Raw genomic sequence first — 17,884 nt, 5'->3', positions numbered from 1 at the left:
GCACCTCTATTAACAGGAGAGCGGTGGCTTCTGTTTGCCCTGCATGTCACCTGCAAGCTATAGGAGGTTCAAGTCCCATTCTTGCTCACCCCGGTGCCAGATGCCCCTGAGTTGAGCACAGGCTGCTCTGCACAGCACCCCTAAGCCGCTCCTGCTCTTGCACGTGGGCAACTTCCTCCAACTCCCTTCTTGCCTGGCCCTGCAGCACCTGCACAGCTCCAACCATCTCTGCAGAGATAACACGTGCAGCAACGAGGGACGAGTCTCAGCAGGGAGAGCGTGGGCACGCAGCAGGAGATTGCAATCAGAAGAAAAACCCTACAAATCAAATAAAGCCCATGCTATAAAGGAGATAAGATCAGTGCCTCTTTGGAATGGTGATGGGCGGATTTGAACAAGCTTGGTGTCCGTTCACCTTATCTTGCATTCTCTCCCTGAGGCTCAGTGTTGCTCCCAGGGCTGAGCGCAGGAGGACGCAGCATGCCGGCTCCATCAGAGCACTGCTGGTGCTGTGGGGATGTTTGCAGGCCAAGGGGTGACTTTGTCTGACCTCTGATCTGCTCGTGACCCCACAGCTGGGGCCGGTTGCATTACAAACCCACACCAACCACGTCCCTACAGCACACCTCCAAAAACCCCCCTGGGTGCCTTCCAGCACCTCCTGCCCTCGCTGCTGACACCACGATGTGAACCAGCGACGTGTGACCTCACCATGCAAACTCGCACAGACCGCTTCAACCCCCATTCGTCATTCACCCATCCCCATTCCAACCCCTCCAGGGCGCCGCTCTGCTCTGGGTGCATCACAGCCAGACGTGTCCCAACCCTTCCTGCTGCTGGAGCTGAGATCTGGGAGCTCCAGCCGTGAGTCAGCGCCGCACCTGAGAGCCCAATTCATCCCATGCAGAACACACGGCTGTGCATCAGCTGCTTAAATAAACTCCAGGGTATTTCTTTATTCTTTTTTTTTTTCCTCTTCCTTTTTTAAGTACTTACCCACATTGGGTGATAGGGAAGGCCGGTGTGAGGTTGGAGTTTCTATGGGGCACTCGTGAGGGAAACTGACTTCTGTGTACAAAACATCTGAGTCATCCCTGGGGAAGAACTGCATCCACATTTAACGGCGCTGCGTTCTGCTCTCTGGTGCAGCTTATAAGGAAAAGTGTCATTTAGGTTACCAGGAAGAAGCCTGTGCTGCCAGCTGGTGTAAACTTCAGTGAAACCCAATGGGGGGGGGGGGGGGGTTGTTTGTCCTTTAAGTTGCTTCACCCTCACAATTAGTGATATTGCAGTGAGTGTGAACAGCTCTGTGAGCTGCAGCAGGAGGAGGAAGGCAGTGTTACTTCGGCATCGTGGGACTGCTGTAGGATCTCACAGCAAAGCCCCATTTCCCAGAACCCAAGCAACATCCACCTGCTGGCACATTTGCATGCTGATCTAAAGGTCAGAAAGATCCCCTGCCTCAGTATCTGAGAGCCTGCATGAAGGAGGAGCTTCACCATGCAGAAATCCCCACCGGAGCAGCACAAACTCTGCAGGCAGGGCTGGCACTTCCCATCACAACCACAAAACGGCCCTGGTGCACAGAATGTCACCTGCCTGGAAACCACACAAAGGGACACAGCTGCTTTGCATGGCTGGCACTGACAGCTGGTCCTTACCAGGCCTGCATCACAGCAGCAGGGCAACGTTTGCTCCAAGTAGCATCTGACACAGGCTGAGTTATCCCCTGCTGTCTCAGCATCCTCACCCAGGCCAGCTGGCTGAGATCTACAGCTCTGGTGCAGCAGGGAAGGATCTGACCCGGCATAGGGCACCCCAGCAGCAGAACACCATGCCACAGGGCAGGGCATCTGTTCTGCACCACACACAGCGTCTGCAAGGCTCCTCAGCTCTTGCAGACCTCAGGGGTGGGAGCAAAGTTCTGCTCTATTGGATGGGGCAAAGAGCTGCATGGATTAAGATCAGTCTTAAAAAAAAAAAAAATAATAAGGAAAATAAAAAAAAAAACAACAATACAACCTGGAAAAACCCAAACAGCCCTACAGCACCAACATCCAGCTGCAGGAAGTGTTCCTGGGCTCTGCTCCAGCTCAGTTCTGTACCACACAGCCCAGGTGCATCACTGACCCTGCTCCTGCACGGCTCTCTGCGTGCCCACGTGGAGCTGAGAGCAGCAGGGCTGAGCATGGACACATCTGGCTGAGCACCAGCACATCTGGCTTTGTGACCAGCCTTAACCACTGCCTGCTCAGACCTGGGCTCACTTGGAACCCCACATTTTGTCTCATGGGCAGAAAAAACAACAACACAGGGCATCCCAACACCCTGAGGGGGGGGGGGGAGGCAGCCGTTCAGCAGGGCTCACACCCCAGAAAGGTAAAGGTCTCTGTTCATGGGGAAAAAAAAAACCCTCTCTGTATGGAGGAACCACCAGCCAGATCAGCATCCTAAAGTGTGGCTACCAGCTCTCTAATCATAGCATCATTTAAGCTGGAAGTGACCCAATGAGGCCATCAAACCCAATTGATCCACACTGGTGCACGTGGGCAGAGCAGGAGCTGCTATCAGCGTGCGTTTCAGTGTGCTCTGAACAACTTGCTGGGGGAAAAACACCCTATTTCAAAGCCCAGGCTCTTCCTGGAAACGACTCAGCAAAAAGAGCCCTAAAAAAGCCAAACTCATCCAAGGCAGAAGAAACAAGCTTTGTATCATCCCTGCCACAGGCTGCACAGTGCTCAGCTGGGGCACCCTGGTGACTTCCACAAGTGACTGAAAATAAGCTCTGTGGGAAGTGAGGCGTGGATGGGCAGCAGTGGCTGCTGGCAGCGCGCATGGGGACAGAGCCAGCAGTGACACAGCTGAGCTAAGGGACGTGCTGGGACGGTCACCTTGTGTGCAGTGCTGCTTTGCTGTTCTGTGTGCACAGTTCCCCTTTGTCAGTGGCTGATGTCACGTTCCCTTGAGGGACGTGCAAAGCAGGCGTCAGGATGAGCAGTGCCTGCAGAAGGCAGGGGGACCCCCAGCTCCACCTCTCCCCAGTGAGATCAGGAAAGGACAGCGGGAACAGGATCGGTGTAACAAAATAACCTCTTGGGTTTCTTTCTTTAGAAAACGTATCTCACATGGTATAAAATCAGGTAGCTCAGAAATAAATTGAAAGCCAACAGGACCTCAGACTTTAGGGACATCTTCCCCACAGCCTGTCTCAGGCAATCCACTCCTTTCTTAGCGTGCCAAGAGCAAATGAATCCCAGAATCACGTCATCTCTAAGGTTAGAAGAGACCTCCAAGCCCATCCAGTCCAACTGTTGACCCATCACCACCCATACCCACGTCTCCAAAGGCCTCATCAACCCAGCTACACCCCAAACCCAAACTCACAGAGCTCAGAACCAAGCCAGGCTCAAGCCTGCAGTGAGCTGCTGGAGGTGCTTTGCTGACGGATTGCAGATGCTCCTGGCACACTGGAGGAGCACCCAACGCACGGCACAACGCAGCACTCATCCACACTGCCCTTCCAGTTCGTTTTTGAAACATTAATAAATTAATGGAACCATGGTATAAAAAAAAAAGAAAGAAAAGAAAAAAAAGCAACCCTAAGAGTCCATTCTGTGTTCCCACTACGAGAGAAAGCGCTCCCGCACCTTCTTCTCTATGGAGGTCAGCTTGGTGGCCCGGAGCGCAGCCAGCAGCTCTGTGATGACAGCTGAGTTCTCCTGCTTGCGGTGTGTGAGCACAGCTCGCAGCTTCTCCTGAGCCACTGCCTTGGTCTCCTGGGCCTGCTTCCTGGGCGTGCGCTCCAGGATCTGCTGCAAGCGCTTCAGCTTCCGCAGGGGGATGTTTTGGTACGCCACAAAGTCGATCAAAGCTTGCTCGCAGTCCTCGTCCACTGGAGCTGGGGGGAGAAAAGCACCCGGAGGTCAGTGCTGAGAGCAGTGCTCTGAACATCAGAACCCTGGAATCCCCACATCTCAGGATGGTTGGGGTTGGAGATACCTCTGGGTCCCTCTGGTCCCCCCCTGAGCCCAGAAAGGTCACCCGAGCCGGAGCCCAGCCCCATGTCCAGGTGGGTTTGGAGATCTCCAAGGAGAAGACCCCACAAACACCACGTGTGGAAGTAACTCTGAACAGTTCCCTTCACCTCAAAAATAGCTAATCTACCTTCCCCATGCCCCTGCATGCCACGAAGCTGGGAGGAGAACTCGGATGGAGCTGCATGCAGTATGCACACACTCTGCTTTTCCTAAAGGTTCCTATTTTCCCCATGCAGAATTTTACATCTGGGGACAGGACCAGCCATAGACACAGAATTTTAGGGTAGACCCCATGATGGCTCATTAAAGAGCTCCCAAAATTTAGTGTTGGGGAGGGAATACATCACTGTGCATCAGATGTGCAAGAGTTGGAGGCCAGTGCTGTGCTTTGTGTCATCACATTGACACGTGGCACTCTGTGCTCAGACCTTTCCATGCCCCCATGTTTTCCAGGCCAAAATCCACATCACACTGAGGCTGTGCTGACCTTTACGTTCTTACTCCACTCCACACACACAAAATAAGGTCTGGATTACAATAAAAGCTTTCTGGGAAACACAGCAGCTCCTGTGCCACATGGCCAGCATCCGGTTTTGGGCAAAGGCTGCAGCAGCCGCCTCACGTGCTGGCATCTCTCTCAGCAAAAGCCCCACTGTGAGCACATCTGCCCCACACCTGGTTGCTGTGCTTGCTTAAAATCTGACCCCAGGCAGGGAGGGAGGGAGAGGAAGCACTTCTTGTGCCCTGCAGCCCCAGCACGGATCGCTCTGTGCTGTTACTGTCTGCCTGACCTGGTTTCATGCTTACACCACAACTGCTCTCACCCTGTGTTTCGGCTCTCACCTGGTCCCCGCGTGCTGTTGCTGCCCCCCATCCTGCAGGAGGTGCACAGGGTGTCATGGTATTGGTTTCCTGGCACATTGGTCTCCTTCCCCAGCTGTGTGCAGTTCTGGTGCACCTGGCACGGCTCAGTGCTGGAGCTGGAAGAGGAGAAGGAGCCCCGCGGGCAGGTGTGGCACTGCGTGTTCTCAAAGGGGGAACCTGGGGGGAGATGTGGGATGTTAGACATCGACCCCAACCTGTGTGCTGGGGGAGGAGCTGCTGGGAGAACCCGTAAGCAGGCATCCAGCAGCAGCACACAGCCGTGCCACCACCAAGCCCTTCCCCAACAGCCATGGGGCTCCAGACATAAGGAGGGGATGCTGTTCACTGCTGTTCACCTTGTGGGGCAGCAGAATCGGCTGTGAGCACCAAGGAGCAGCTGCCAAGAAACCCTCGGATCCCAGCACGAGCGGAGGCCCTCAACCAAGCGAAAGTAAAAGTGGCTGAGAATGCAAAGCTCAGCTCAGCTCTGCCCTTCCTGCAGAGCCCAGAGCTCTCCCAGCTCCATGCAGAGGATGCTGCTGGTAAGCAGCTGAGTGGAAATCACAGCAGTATCACTTCCCCAACGCCCCACGTGGCTCCTCAGAGTGACAACTCACTCTCCAGATAAATCAGTGTGTAAGTCCATGGAGTTCCCCATGTTTCTTGGAGACTCAGCTCACCTTATGCTGAATCGCCGCATTTTGTAACGCTCCCACAGAAAAGCTGAGCCACTGGACTCAACCTTAAGCATCACCTGAGGGCAACAAACCTTCCCCATCTCGCCCTGAGCCTGCAGCCCTCCCATGACACACGCTGAAGGATTCCCAAAGCGCCTTCTGAGCACAAAGCAGGGGGTGTGGATGCTGCCCTGCTGCTGTGTTGTATCACCTGTGCTTTCCTAACAGAGAGCTCAGTGACTCAGCAGGGAACGAGAGGGAAGCACGCACCTGCTGTATGCTAATAGCATTTTTAGAAAGTACAGAGCCAAGCAAACAGGGCAATGAAAGGACCAGGAGTGATTCAGGAAAAGATGGAAAAAAAAAGAAACTCCCTAAAGCCCATCGTGACTCAAAGGAGACTCAGACTCACAAATCTCCCCTAGAAGGAATCACAACGAGTCTGACGTTACCGTTTTGGAACCTCTCCCATTGATCTATTTCACGTTTCAGGTGGAGCCCATCCAAATGACTCAACAAATCCCACAAAACCGAGCCCCAGAGCTATCCACGCTCCCCAGCCCTGCCCTCACACCAGCAGCATTCACACCTCCATCCCCTTGGCCACTCGCCTGCGAGGACAGCGAGCCAGCAGCACAAAGCTTGTCGAAACCCTGCGACCTTCAAGGTCCCTTCCAACCAAAGCCATTCTGCAGCTCAGCAGATGGCCGCCCCCCATTGGGGTGAGCAGCTTTGGGCAATAGCAGAACTACGCACCCAACTTCACGACTCCAGAACCTGGTGGGCACACGGAGTGCTGCACACAGAACTCCAACTCGGTGTAGAAGCCCTCCTGGCACTGACACGCTCTGTTGTGGGTGGCGTTGCACTGCTGCACCTCCACCTGCCGCTCCCCGCAGATGACGTTGCAGTAGAGGCATTTCTCCAGGTAGTTCCAGTAGTGCGTGTAGTGCAGGTCGGGGCAGGGCGAGCACACCGTCGGGCTGTCCCTGGTGCAGTGCTGTGCCACGAATGTCCCCGGCGGGCACTGCTGGCAGGTGACCTTCTCCTTGGTCCCAGCATCTCTCCACTGGTACGTGGGTGGGGAGCTGCAGCCCAGCTCTGCCAGCAGCAGGAGGAGAGGAGCAAACGCCCGCTGTAGGGAAGCAAACAGCTCTTACAAAGGAAAGAGCAACCAGCTCGGCTGCTGCGCTGCCTTACTGCTCCCGATCGACGCCGCTGATGCGAGGAGTTCTCCTGCGTGCAGCTCCCTCGATTGCTCTCCCACCTGATGCTCTCAACCCCAGCTGTGCGATGAGGTCCCGCTGCAGCCCCCTCTGCCCGCACTCACCATACGGGGGCTGGCACAGCGTCCATCCCAACAACCCCACAGCCCCTACAGTCGTACTGCCGGCAGCCCAGCACGTTCTCCTCCGCTTCGGAGGTTCCCCATTGTCGGGGTGATGCAGCGGCAGAGCAGCGGGAGAGAACTTCTCCAAACGAGCAAAGCGTGCTCCGTAGGAACCCGACATTCCTCCACTCCGGGGCTGAGAACCCCGGAACTTTCTTTCTCCTCCCACCCCCTCCTCAAACAGCCCCCGGACGGTAGGAACCCACCTTGGGCGGCCGCCAGACGGTCGGATCGGGGCAGAGCAGCATCGCCGCGGGGCTACGAGGCGCGGCGTCGTCGTCGGTGGGGGTTCCGGGGGGCGGCGGATCCTCGCAGCGGCTCCGCGGTGCGGCGGCAGCTCCCGCTCAGCTTTAAAGAGATGCAGAGAGGGGTGAGGCTGCTGCCGTGAGCTCTGCTCCCCCGCACACAGCCGGGGGCGGCGGGGCAGGGCAGGGTCTCCCGGCTGTCCTCTGTTGGCCCCGTCCCGGTCTGAGCGCCACGCACAGCCCCTTTATAGACCTAAGATGGAAAGACCCCTCTTGCGCAACGGTCCCCCCCCGCCCCGCCGCAGCCCCGCACCCCTCCGGCCCCGCTCCGCTGCGGCGCGGTTACCTGTCCTCAGTACAGCGGCAGGTAGAGACTGCGCGTTATATAGGGATATGTGGGCGCTGAGCCGGGGCTCGCGGGGGAATAGCAGGGAATTCCCCGGGGGATGGCCTCGCTTTAAGTGCTCACAGCTTCCCGAGAACAGCCCCCAAACGCTCCTCGTCCCGCAGCCCCCTAGGGGCATTCGGTGCCGCCACTCACAGTCCCGATGTGACGACGGCTACACCAACACAGATACAGCTGGACAGTCAGGCTCACAACCAGACTCATAGCTGGACAAACAGCGGGACGCACAGCTGCACTCACCGTGTTCGAGTAGGGCATCCCCATAGCGGGCTCGCAGCTTCACCCTCCTCCTTTCCGAGCACCGCAGCTCCTGCCCCGCTCCAGCCGTGACGCCGAACCTCGCTGCTCAGTAGATGCAGCGCTCAGCAGCACGGCAGCATCAGACAGCAGATGCTCTGCTGGCAGTCCCAGAACCGAGGATGAGCAGCGGCAGTGCTGCTCAACAGAGCCACCCAGGAGTGAATTCAGCAGCACTGCCGTTGTTGCTTAAAAGCATCAGAACGGGTGTACTTTGTCCTGCCCTACTCGGGCTCCCTCTGAAGCCGAGTCCAAGGACACCTCCACGCTGTGCCTGAAGTGCTAACAACGAAGGTGAGCCCTAGACAGCCCGTGGCCTTCCTTAAAGGCAAGGACAGAGTGGAGGAGAAGGAGAGAGGCATCCCCTTCCCCCGGGGCGCATGCAGGAGCCCCATCCTGAGCTCAGCCCTACCTTACAGACATCCTCATGGGCTCAGTGCTGGAGGGCAGGGAGGAACTGCACAGCCACAAGGGACTGAGAGCAACAGGGAGGCAAAAGATGAGCAAACTATCAGAGAATTCAGCTCCCCAACCGATGGAGGTGAATACATCACCATACAATCCCATCCCAGCACAGAGAGCACCCATCTGGGAAAGCACTGCACCCACCTCTCCCTGGGCCTTCTGCAGGGCTAACACCCTTCTGTGGCTTTGTGCACGGGAGGCAGCACCTCTCAGTGCTCAGTTTGCAAATACATTTGTACACAGACACCGCGCACGGTGATGTGTGCTGCATCCAGATCAGGTGCATGCATGGGGAGAGGGGGGACACACACTTGTGCCCCATAGCAGCCCCAATCCAGCAGCCCCACGGGGGAAGCAGCACTGGATACCCACGGAGGCTCTCCAAAGAGACACTCAGCAGCGGCCAAACCAGTATCATAAACACCGTGCTCCAAAAAAAACAAATGTGAAGTTGCTGTTAACATAAAGGTGAGTCACAGTGCAGGGGGTCAGAGGATGTGGAGGCTTTGCAAATCATTACAGAGAATTCCCCACACGGAGCACTCACCTTCTGCAACACCGGAATTCACGCTCGGCAGAGGGACACCAAACTGCCCCAACTCACCTCTGGGTCACTGCATCTGCACTCCTTTCCGGGTGGTGAACCTCACTGGATCCATTCCTAATAACCTTAAGGATCCTACAAGAGCTGAACGTTTCCCAAGTCCTCAAACCAAACCTCTAATTCACCACCCAGGAAAAGCAGCAAATCCTGATGTCCTGTAGGATCCTCAGGCTCCTTCCAGCAGCACCAGTCCCAGCCAAGAGCCACATCCTTGTAGGTGGGACGCAGAGCAGTGCACGCTGAGTGCCAGGGCTGGGACACGCAGCGCCTCTGTGCTGACACATCTCGACTTGTCCAAGAACATGCAACAGAAATCAGATCATAACTTTTGCAAACTCGTGAGGTGTTGATGCCATGAAGGGTCAACACTGCAGCATCTGCCAAGTAATGGTTACTCAAAGCAGTTTGAAAGGCTGTTTTGCACTGCTCCAGACCTCAAGGTTCTGTAATTGAGGAAAAACCCACCTGAGTGCCTTTGCTGTGCTACCAGCAGCTGCACGCACCTCTCTGGATGGAGGAGCCTGCATGACACTGAACCACGTGGTGATGGAACACCAGGAGCCCCTGTGCCCTGCTGGGGATGAGCGGTGCCATGGATGCAGGAAGCGCCAGTTCACATCACACCACTCTGCAGCACTACCAGGGCCCTCTGCTCTGACTTTAGAACAAAACCAGCACAGATTAATGCTCGTAAAGAGGGAAATACCATGTCGGGAGGACTGAAAGGGCTCCTCTGGGCAATGTCTTTCTGCAATGGGGACAAAAGCCAGTAAATCAAGCACCTCTATTTACCCTTCTTCCATCTGTTTCTTTACTTGACCAGTGAACCTCCAAGGACAGGCTCAGTGCTGCTGAAGGCAGCAGCTCCACTCACCCCTGACCTCCTGACCTGAGCAGATGCTTCAGGGAACGAAGCACCACAGCCCCAGGGGGTCGGTTCCACTTTCCCATCATCTCCAACTTTCGAGAGCTTCAGGGTGCCCAGAAGCATTGCTTTTCATAACCGCTGCAAAATGAGGTGTCTCACTGCTATTCAGAGAGAAGTCTGTAAAGCAGAGAAGCCCCTCGCTATCAGTCATCACTTATCAACACCAAAAGTAGTCACTTCACCTCTTTCCTGATAGGGTTGCTTTGTTTGGTCTCTTCTGAGCTGTTTTATTTATGATGAAGAGTGTACGTGGGTAGAAATATTCCAGTGACACACAGCAGAACTGAAGGCAGCTCTACAGTCACAGCACCACAAGGCACAGGCAATGAGTTGCACATTGAACTGCCTCCTTCGTGATGTTTTAACTCCCATGTCACTTTGCTTCCCAAAACCCAACAGGAGTGCCTATGATAGGTTTTCCTTTCCAGGAACAGCCAGTTCCTCTCACCAGATGTATCAACGTGAATATTTCAGAAAGCAGTCTTGTTTTCACTTTCTGGGCTTCCTAAGCTGTGTTTTCTCTGCCTCTTCTTGTAAACCCAGCTCATTCCAAGATGACTGAAGGTTGCTCTCGTTTCTTGGGGGCACATCCTGAAGCAGTTCCTGGTGCTGCTGCCCTGCAGTGCTGGAGGCAGCCTTGTGCTGGGGAGCCATGGGCAGGGACCACAAGAAAGCAACAACAAACCCAGGCTGACTCCAACCCGATTCCACCTACAAACTGCAGATCCATCGCTGGGAGCGCAGGTGCAGCTCAGAGTGTGTCAGTGTGGTCCTTTAAGTCCAGGCACAGACAGCAAACCTTCACCAAGATGATCCTGCTGCTCAAATGCAAGAGAAGGAACACAGGACTCTGTTTGGAGGCACTGAAGTTTTAACACAGCCCCATCTCAGTAACACCGCAGCATTTCTGGATAGAAGCGGTCTCCAAAACGAAACCAACCCCCCGGTGGTGGGGAAAAGAAACAGCTGGAAATCTATTCTGACTGTGGGAAGAAAGGTAACGACTGCACCACGTTCCGATCAAGCACTTCGGTGACCACCGCTCCCTTTCCCGTGCTGTGGTTTCCCCCCAGTGGCACCAGCAGCAAGCTGCAGCTCTCCACAGGGGCTGAACCGTCACCAAATCGCTTCTCACTGCTGCCAGCTTCACTCACACAGGGCTTCCTGCCTCCTTAAATTGTGAATCCAGAACGGGGATGATCCAGCTGTGCAGGTTGGGTTGTGCCTTGAGGAGAAACCAGATGGCCCCAAAGCTGCAGGGCAACACAGCAGTGCTGGGTGCTTTGCTTTGCCAGAGAGCATTTGGGGTTTTTACTCCCATAATACAACAGCTTTTGTTACACCTGTTCAGAACAAAATCCTTTTACAGGACAGGAGTTTAACATCAGTGCCTTCTTGACACCATCCCTCCAAATCTTTTCCTTTTCACCATACTTAGAGAAATCAAATATAGAAATCCTGTGGGTTAACAAAGGATCAAACAACAGAATTATTAAATATATCTCTGATATCTGATATCTCTGATATCTCATGGGATTCTGAACACAAATAGAAGTGTCAGTGTTACCACAGGAACCTCAGAACCAATCAGCAAATGGTAAGAATTTGCCATTAATTTACCATTAAGAATAAAGGACAGAAACGAGCAAAGGATCATAAACATTCCAATGCCCAAAACCCCACAGCACAGAACTCTCCACACACTCCTACCAGGCCCACTGCCACTCCAGCTCTTGTTTCTATATCTGCCAAAAGAAAATACAGCCCAACCAATACATAAAAATGTTTTTATTTATGGTTCAGTTAAGAGACACGACTGATGGCTTAGAACTGATTTAAGTTACCCCCTTATTCCCACTACTTACAGAGAGTGGAAGTATTGAGCAGCTTTTTTTTTAATCCATTCCACTTCATTTATTTTAAAGATTGGAATCAATTAGATCCTTCTTCTTGGAAGACAACCATCAAATAACACTGACAATAGGAATGCCAGTGCTGGGCAAAATACAAAGCCTCCTGAGAAGCACATTTCCAAAAATCCCTGCTCTGTGGATGACACTGGGGTGCACAGCAGGCACTGGGCAGCATCTCTGCTCACTGTCCAACCACTTGATTTTGTTTGAAGGAAAGCCCTCCTTTTGGTATCTTCTGCTGTTGGAGACAACAGCTACTGAACACCACAAGAACATGAACTGCTCCTCCAAGAACACTGAGGGGCCTGCAGGGCTGTGTCTGGCCTGGTAACACAGCCAGCTCCACTCCAACATGTAACTGTTGTAGGGTTTTTCCAGGAATGGATATTACCTGAAGGGCCAGGTGATGACAGCCTCTTCCAGGATATGCAATTAGGCCTAAGTCAATATCAAATCCACAGGACACAGTAAATAAATTCACCATCTTCATCCCAACAGAGGACAATGCTGCTTTGTCTTCTGCCAGCAGTGCACACCTGACCCTTCACACTCAATTGATTCGCACAACAAAATGACACCTTTTGGTGCACAGCCATGTTTTCACCAGCATCAAGGACCAGAGATCTTTAGAAGAACCTTCCTCCTGCTTCCTGTCAGCTCAGGTCAGAGCACAGCAGCCTAATTTCTGCTGACACAAAGCACTTGCCTTTCTTGCCTTTCTGGCAGTGAGACCATTACCAGAAATAAGCTCGAACCAAGCGCTTCTTCTTCACGTCACAGCAGCATTCTGGGCACTTCTTCATCTATAAAAACAGATGAAGAAAACATATTGATTACATATAAACTTTCTCTTCCAAGTTTGCAATGGTCTGATATGAAATATAACCAACACTTTCATTTCATTGCTCTTAAGATACCTTGCCTGCTGTTTTTAGATGTGGAGTTAGCATGCAACCACTGCTTTAACTGCTAGCAACGCATAGAGGAAAGCAAAAAGGCTGCTTGGTGAAGTAGCAACAAGTTTCAGAGCAGTTGTCTCACACTTACAGCTATGGCACACCTAGAAGAGGAAGGAACGAGGAAACAGAACACGATTCAAGAACTTGCAAGAGCTGCTGTGAAGCACAGAAGCGCTGGTTGGCAAAGTGCTGTAAGGTCACCAAGGAGTTCCGTGAACTTCCTCAGGCACAGACAAGAAGGAAGTGGGCACAGCAGGAAATCAGTGGCACACGTGGCCAGGACCAGGATTCCTCCAGAGGTACAGAGCACATTCATTTCTTCATCCCACCACACACCTTCCCAGGTATCCAGCAGAAGGTGGCACGTGATGCACTTGTTTCTCAACCCAGGTTTCAGGATGCTTCTCAGCTTACGTTTAGGAAACCCTGCCTATGACCTTCCCTTGTATGTTACTGTTGTAACACAAAGCATGGACTGTAAAGTAGGTTAGGGCACTGTATTTCAATGCTAGAAAATACTCTAAATGGAGGGAGAGAAGAAACTCATTTTACCTCCCTGTACACACTGCTTTGTCAAGTAACTCCTCACGTTTTAAGTGTAATATATAATTGTGAAACTTTAATTCCCCCACAGTACATCTAAATAGCACAGAGAACAACTTTGAGTTTCTCTGGAATGCCTACAAGAAGAGCACGAAGGAACAAGGTATTTAAATACTGAGAAGAGCAATGGACCTCTGCACAGAAAACTACAACCAAAGGCAGCATACATAAGTGTGCTCCATGCAACGCCTTCCCACACGTGGGCAGCCCTCACCTCACCCAGCACTGATCTCTCTAATATCACACAGCTGCAGGGAATTCCGACTGCTCTTCCACAAGTTTCAGAAACATTCCAATATTATTCAGACTCTCTCCAGAACGAAGCTGTTTCAGCGACACAAGAAATTGGAAGGGACACAATTTGCAAACCTGAAGTCATTGAGTCTTTAACAAGGCTGTTAGTCACTTGTTAGTCAAGTAGGACAGCACACACCGAGCTGAATTTGAACTGAAGAAATACAGTGTGAGTAACTTGGCCTAGATGAGTCTTCAAAGCCAACCTCACCAGTAGCAACAAACCCCTGACGCCATCTGATGAGAGCTCAGACAACAGCTACTGCCATCAGCGGGGGGAAATGCCCACAGCATGAACCAGAGCAGGGACTGCATTGGGGTGGAAGCATCAGCTGGTGGTTCCTCTGAGGTTGGTTATAGAGGAACGTGGGATATTTGCAGACAGCTTGTTTGCAAACCTGTGCTCTCCAGCAAGACATCTTTCCCTCACTTCTGTATGAAGAGCAGGAAACACGCTTCTGTCCCATCACCTGGAGAAGTCTTCCTGCAGTCCTGAAGCAATACCCAAAACAGCTGAATATCTGCCTTGTCAATAGCATTGCTGTACTCTGAGAGCCATGCATCACTAGAAGGATGTGTCACAAGTGAGAAAGTGACAAGAGCTTCATGCTGTCAGTGACAAGAAAGCGACAAGAGCTTCATGCTCTATACAAAGGGCAAAGAACAATGCTCACACTGAACTTTGAGGGGTGCTTGACTACAGAACAAACAGGCAGCTAATGAGAAGATGCTTCTTACATCCCCTACATAACAGCTTGTTGTTGAGAGCAAAAAAAGAGATCCTTAGAAATACAGATCTTGATTTAAGTTGTCTACAGAGGAGACAGATGGATCCAACTATTGATGCATGCAGAAAGACCAAAGCTCCAAAAGGTGCACTTCTGAAGGACAGGATGTCCACGGTGAGTTCTGAGGACTTTGTGTTTGTCCCTTTTAAACAAGCAGGACATTGAAATGAACTACCAAGAAACAGGTCAAAATGACAGCAAAGAAAGGAGACAGTTCTTCATGTAACATGTGACCAAGTTGTGGAAGTGCCTGCTATAGGACACGAATGACAAAAGGTCACAGGAATTCCTGTCCTGCAAATGGCTTCAGGTTTGTGAGAACATTCACAGCAATGTGCCACATTCACATATTCTCCTCCAGCCATAATTTTTTGGCTGTTGTCAGAGACAGGATGCTGGATTGGATGCACCTTTACTCTGACTCACTATGTCTGCTATCATACTCCTATGGTTTACTCACGTTAATTTCCAGCCTCAAAGGTGTGCAATCACTAAAGGGTGATTAAAGAAAAGCTGAAGCTGAGCAAGTTCTGGGATTTACCTATGAGCTATCAAAATGCACGTCAATATGAGGACTGACAAGAAAACCAGACCTCAGAATCACCAAATTCCCCAAGATGAATACCACAGCACAATGGTACTAATTGCTTAATATACCACAGCTCTTCACAGTTGGGCCAATTCCTAAGCTGACATAACCATAATTGCAAGCTATGTCTTACTGGCAAAAGGAACGAGTTCTTCCCCAGGCGTGTACAAGATTTTTATGGGCTGAGGCAATGCAACAATCTCCCTTATTTCTAAGAATGGGGTCATAAAATGCCTGCCTAACCAACAAGCTCCCCAGGGGTCTCATTCTATTCAACAGACAGCTTATAAGTTACAGTACAGATTATAAATGCATGCTAGTAATTCTTGGATTCGCTCTTTAACACCACAGAACGACTTGGGTTGGAAGGGACCCTTAAAGGCCATCTGATCCAACCCTCTGCAGTGAGCAGGGACACCCATGGCTCCATCAGTGCCCACAGCCCCCAGCCTGACCTGACTGCCTGCAGGGATGGGGCACCCACCTCATCTCTGGGCAGCCTGTGCTACTGCTTCCCTGCTCTTACCGTAAAGAACTTTTTCCTTTTATGCAATCTAAATCTCCCCTCTTTTGGTTTGAAATAATTCCCTCTTGTTAGAGAGGAAAGCATTTGAAGGAAGCTGAGAAGAGTTCTGCCTTCAGTCACACTCCAGAACATGGAAAATAGAGATAGCAGAGGAAACATTCAAGTGATAAACTTAAAATGAGTGTTGGATTTTCTCTGTCAACAGAAGAATTTGATTTCCAGGGCCGTTCACACGGTTCTCCTGAAAAGCACAGAAATCCCTATCAGTTTCAGGAAATAGTGAAACTAATAAACAAGGTAACCTTTAAGAACCGTTCCCAACATGTTTTGCAGCAAGTGAAGATGCACAGTGGGCATTTTAAGGGTACATCATCCTCAGATTTGCAGTTAGGACATTGGTATCTTCCTACAGTGCAGAGGGGGAGAGAGGAAGAGAGAGAAAGAGAGAGAAAGGAAATTACTAAGTTCCATTGACCACCTGTGAAGTTCTCCTGCATACAACACTTCCACCACTGCAATCTAGAAACCAGTGACCACGAGTTTTATGAAATTCTTTTACCTTAATGCAACACAGGGCCCTGTTGTATTACTTTTCATATGACCTCAACTAGATTTCTTGGTGCTTCAAATTCCCGTTTAGAATGAGAATTTACATCCTTGCTTTACAAGGAAGTTGTTGAGAAAAATCTGTTCCCAGGAAACTATTACATCACTGTGATAAAGATAATGAAGTACTTGGATGGAATAGATGCAGGTAGCAGTATAAATTCTACTCTGCAATCCATACTACACATTATTGCACCTGTGCAAATACAGGCAGGAAACAACCACAATTTAACAGAGCACCAGCATAATCCTCAGTTCTACATTTGTTTATTCCCGCAAATAACAGAACCACATCTACAAAGCTCACCTATACCTACCAAACTCTGGATCCAACTCCAGTGGTAAGCTGGGCACAACTCCAGGAGCTGTGGGTGCTCTCACGTGACTCATTTCTTTAGATACTTCAGCCTTTGGTAATTCAAGTTTGCATTTCTGGCTGAGGCACGAGGAAGAAGTCTCTCCCCCATTTCTTTCTGGAACCTCACTCTTAGGAACATCTCCATCTGACCATGAAAACAATAGCACACGATACAGTAAAATGCAAAAACACAATTCACAGTAAGTTCAGCAAGTTCTCATTATACAAGAACAAAAGAATTTGAATAACCTTCTTTTGACCCCTGAAGTTTCTGGTACTTCACACACAACATCATTACTGAAAGAGGCTCTTTGTGGTGAAATAGTTCCATGGTGAACTATTCTTAGACAGAGGATCCTGATTCGCTCTTGCCCCTCCTAGGTGCAAAAAATTCCACCTTCAGTCATAACACATTTCACAGCTGGCCCTATAACAGATTTTCTCCTTGTTTCCTCATGCTTCCCATCTCCCACTGCCTTCCAGCCTATGCTTGTTTTGTTGGTGCTTTTTTTTTTTAACATGACTTGGAGGTGGCCAATTGCTTTGACCTTTCTTTACATATCATTACATACCACAGCCAAAGCTGTCAGACCCTGCTTATCTTAACACTCAACAGGAGCCTAAGCTTCAGAGAAACACTCCTCCTCACCTTGGTTAGGGCAGTTTGCTCTTTTAGTCAACCACCTCTCCAGAGTTGCAGCACCTTTTTCATTCTGCATCTGCCGTTTCTGTTCATCACCACCAACTGCTCCAGTCAGATCTTTACACACCTGCCTGAACTGCTCCTTGTGATGCGGCCGCACAAACATGGCAAACCCTGCCAAAGGAAAGGCAGTGAATGCGTAGGGCAGTAAATGGCTGACTGTGAAAGAGTGGTTATTTTGGAGGGAGGTAATTCTCTGGAAGATGAGCAAAATCATCCATAGTCCTCAGAGTATCTTCAGGCTTTTTGCTGTGTTTAATCATCACCAAGTTTTCCTTGCTAGAAGACAGATGAGTATTTAACACCAAAAACAATCTCAGCTTACTGGGAACTAAGAACTTAGCACTGCTATAGCTGGCCATGAGACCTGCAATAATCAGGAGAGCAACATTCAACAAGTGCAACATTCAGCACTGCCTTGCCTAAGAACAACTACTTGTAACATAATTGAGGAAGGAAAAAAAAAGTAATGAACTCAGCTGACTGAAATCAGTTTTAGACTGGAATTACTGAATTTTACTCAATTTTTTTTTTCTTGAAGAGTTCCCAACTGAACAGAGGTAACCTTTCAACCTCAGACTTTTTTTGCTCTCTGTAGTGTTCGCTTACTACAGCATTCCTGCTACTCCACT

General features: G+C 50.9%; 2 protein-coding genes across 3 annotated transcripts in view; both read right to left on the bottom strand.

Moving 5' to 3' along the window:
- Nucleotides 1-2,877: 2,877 nt before the first annotated feature.
- Nucleotides 2,878-8,441, bottom strand: TNFRSF6B (TNF receptor superfamily member 6b). The gene is given in 7 exon segments (XM_042884716.1): nucleotides 2,878-3,898; nucleotides 4,881-5,078; nucleotides 6,335-6,713; nucleotides 7,175-7,276; nucleotides 7,279-7,316; nucleotides 7,560-7,773; nucleotides 7,860-8,441. Coding segments are annotated over 7 exon segments (1,230 nt in total). The 5' UTR covers nucleotides 7,884-8,441; the 3' UTR covers nucleotides 2,878-3,623.
- A 3,245-nt stretch (nucleotides 8,442-11,686) lies between these two features.
- Nucleotides 11,687-17,884, bottom strand: part of RTEL1 (regulator of telomere elongation helicase 1) — a 37,359-nt gene continuing 31,161 nt past the window's right edge. The window contains exons 33-36 of one of the 2 annotated variants that reach the window (XM_042884713.1): nucleotides 17,199-17,366; nucleotides 16,509-16,694; nucleotides 15,888-15,991; nucleotides 11,687-12,629 (exon numbers count right to left, since the gene is read on the bottom strand). In XM_042884713.1, coding sequence (XP_042740647.1) covers nucleotides 12,561-12,629; nucleotides 15,888-15,991; nucleotides 16,509-16,694; nucleotides 17,199-17,366 — 527 coding nt within the window. In that variant the 3' untranslated portion in view covers nucleotides 11,687-12,560. The remainder of the gene's footprint in view (nucleotides 12,630-15,887; nucleotides 15,992-16,508; nucleotides 16,695-17,198; nucleotides 17,367-17,884) is intronic. The other variant, XM_042884715.1, reaches the window with a different exon arrangement.

This window comes from Lagopus leucura, unplaced genomic scaffold (assembly GCF_019238085.1).
Source record: "Lagopus leucura isolate 7727_CA_CO unplaced genomic scaffold, USGS_WTPT01 Super-Scaffold_100045, whole genome shotgun sequence".
Lineage (NCBI taxonomy): Eukaryota > Metazoa > Chordata > Aves > Galliformes > Phasianidae > Lagopus > Lagopus leucura.
This window is presented reverse-complemented; position numbering and strand designations above follow the sequence as displayed.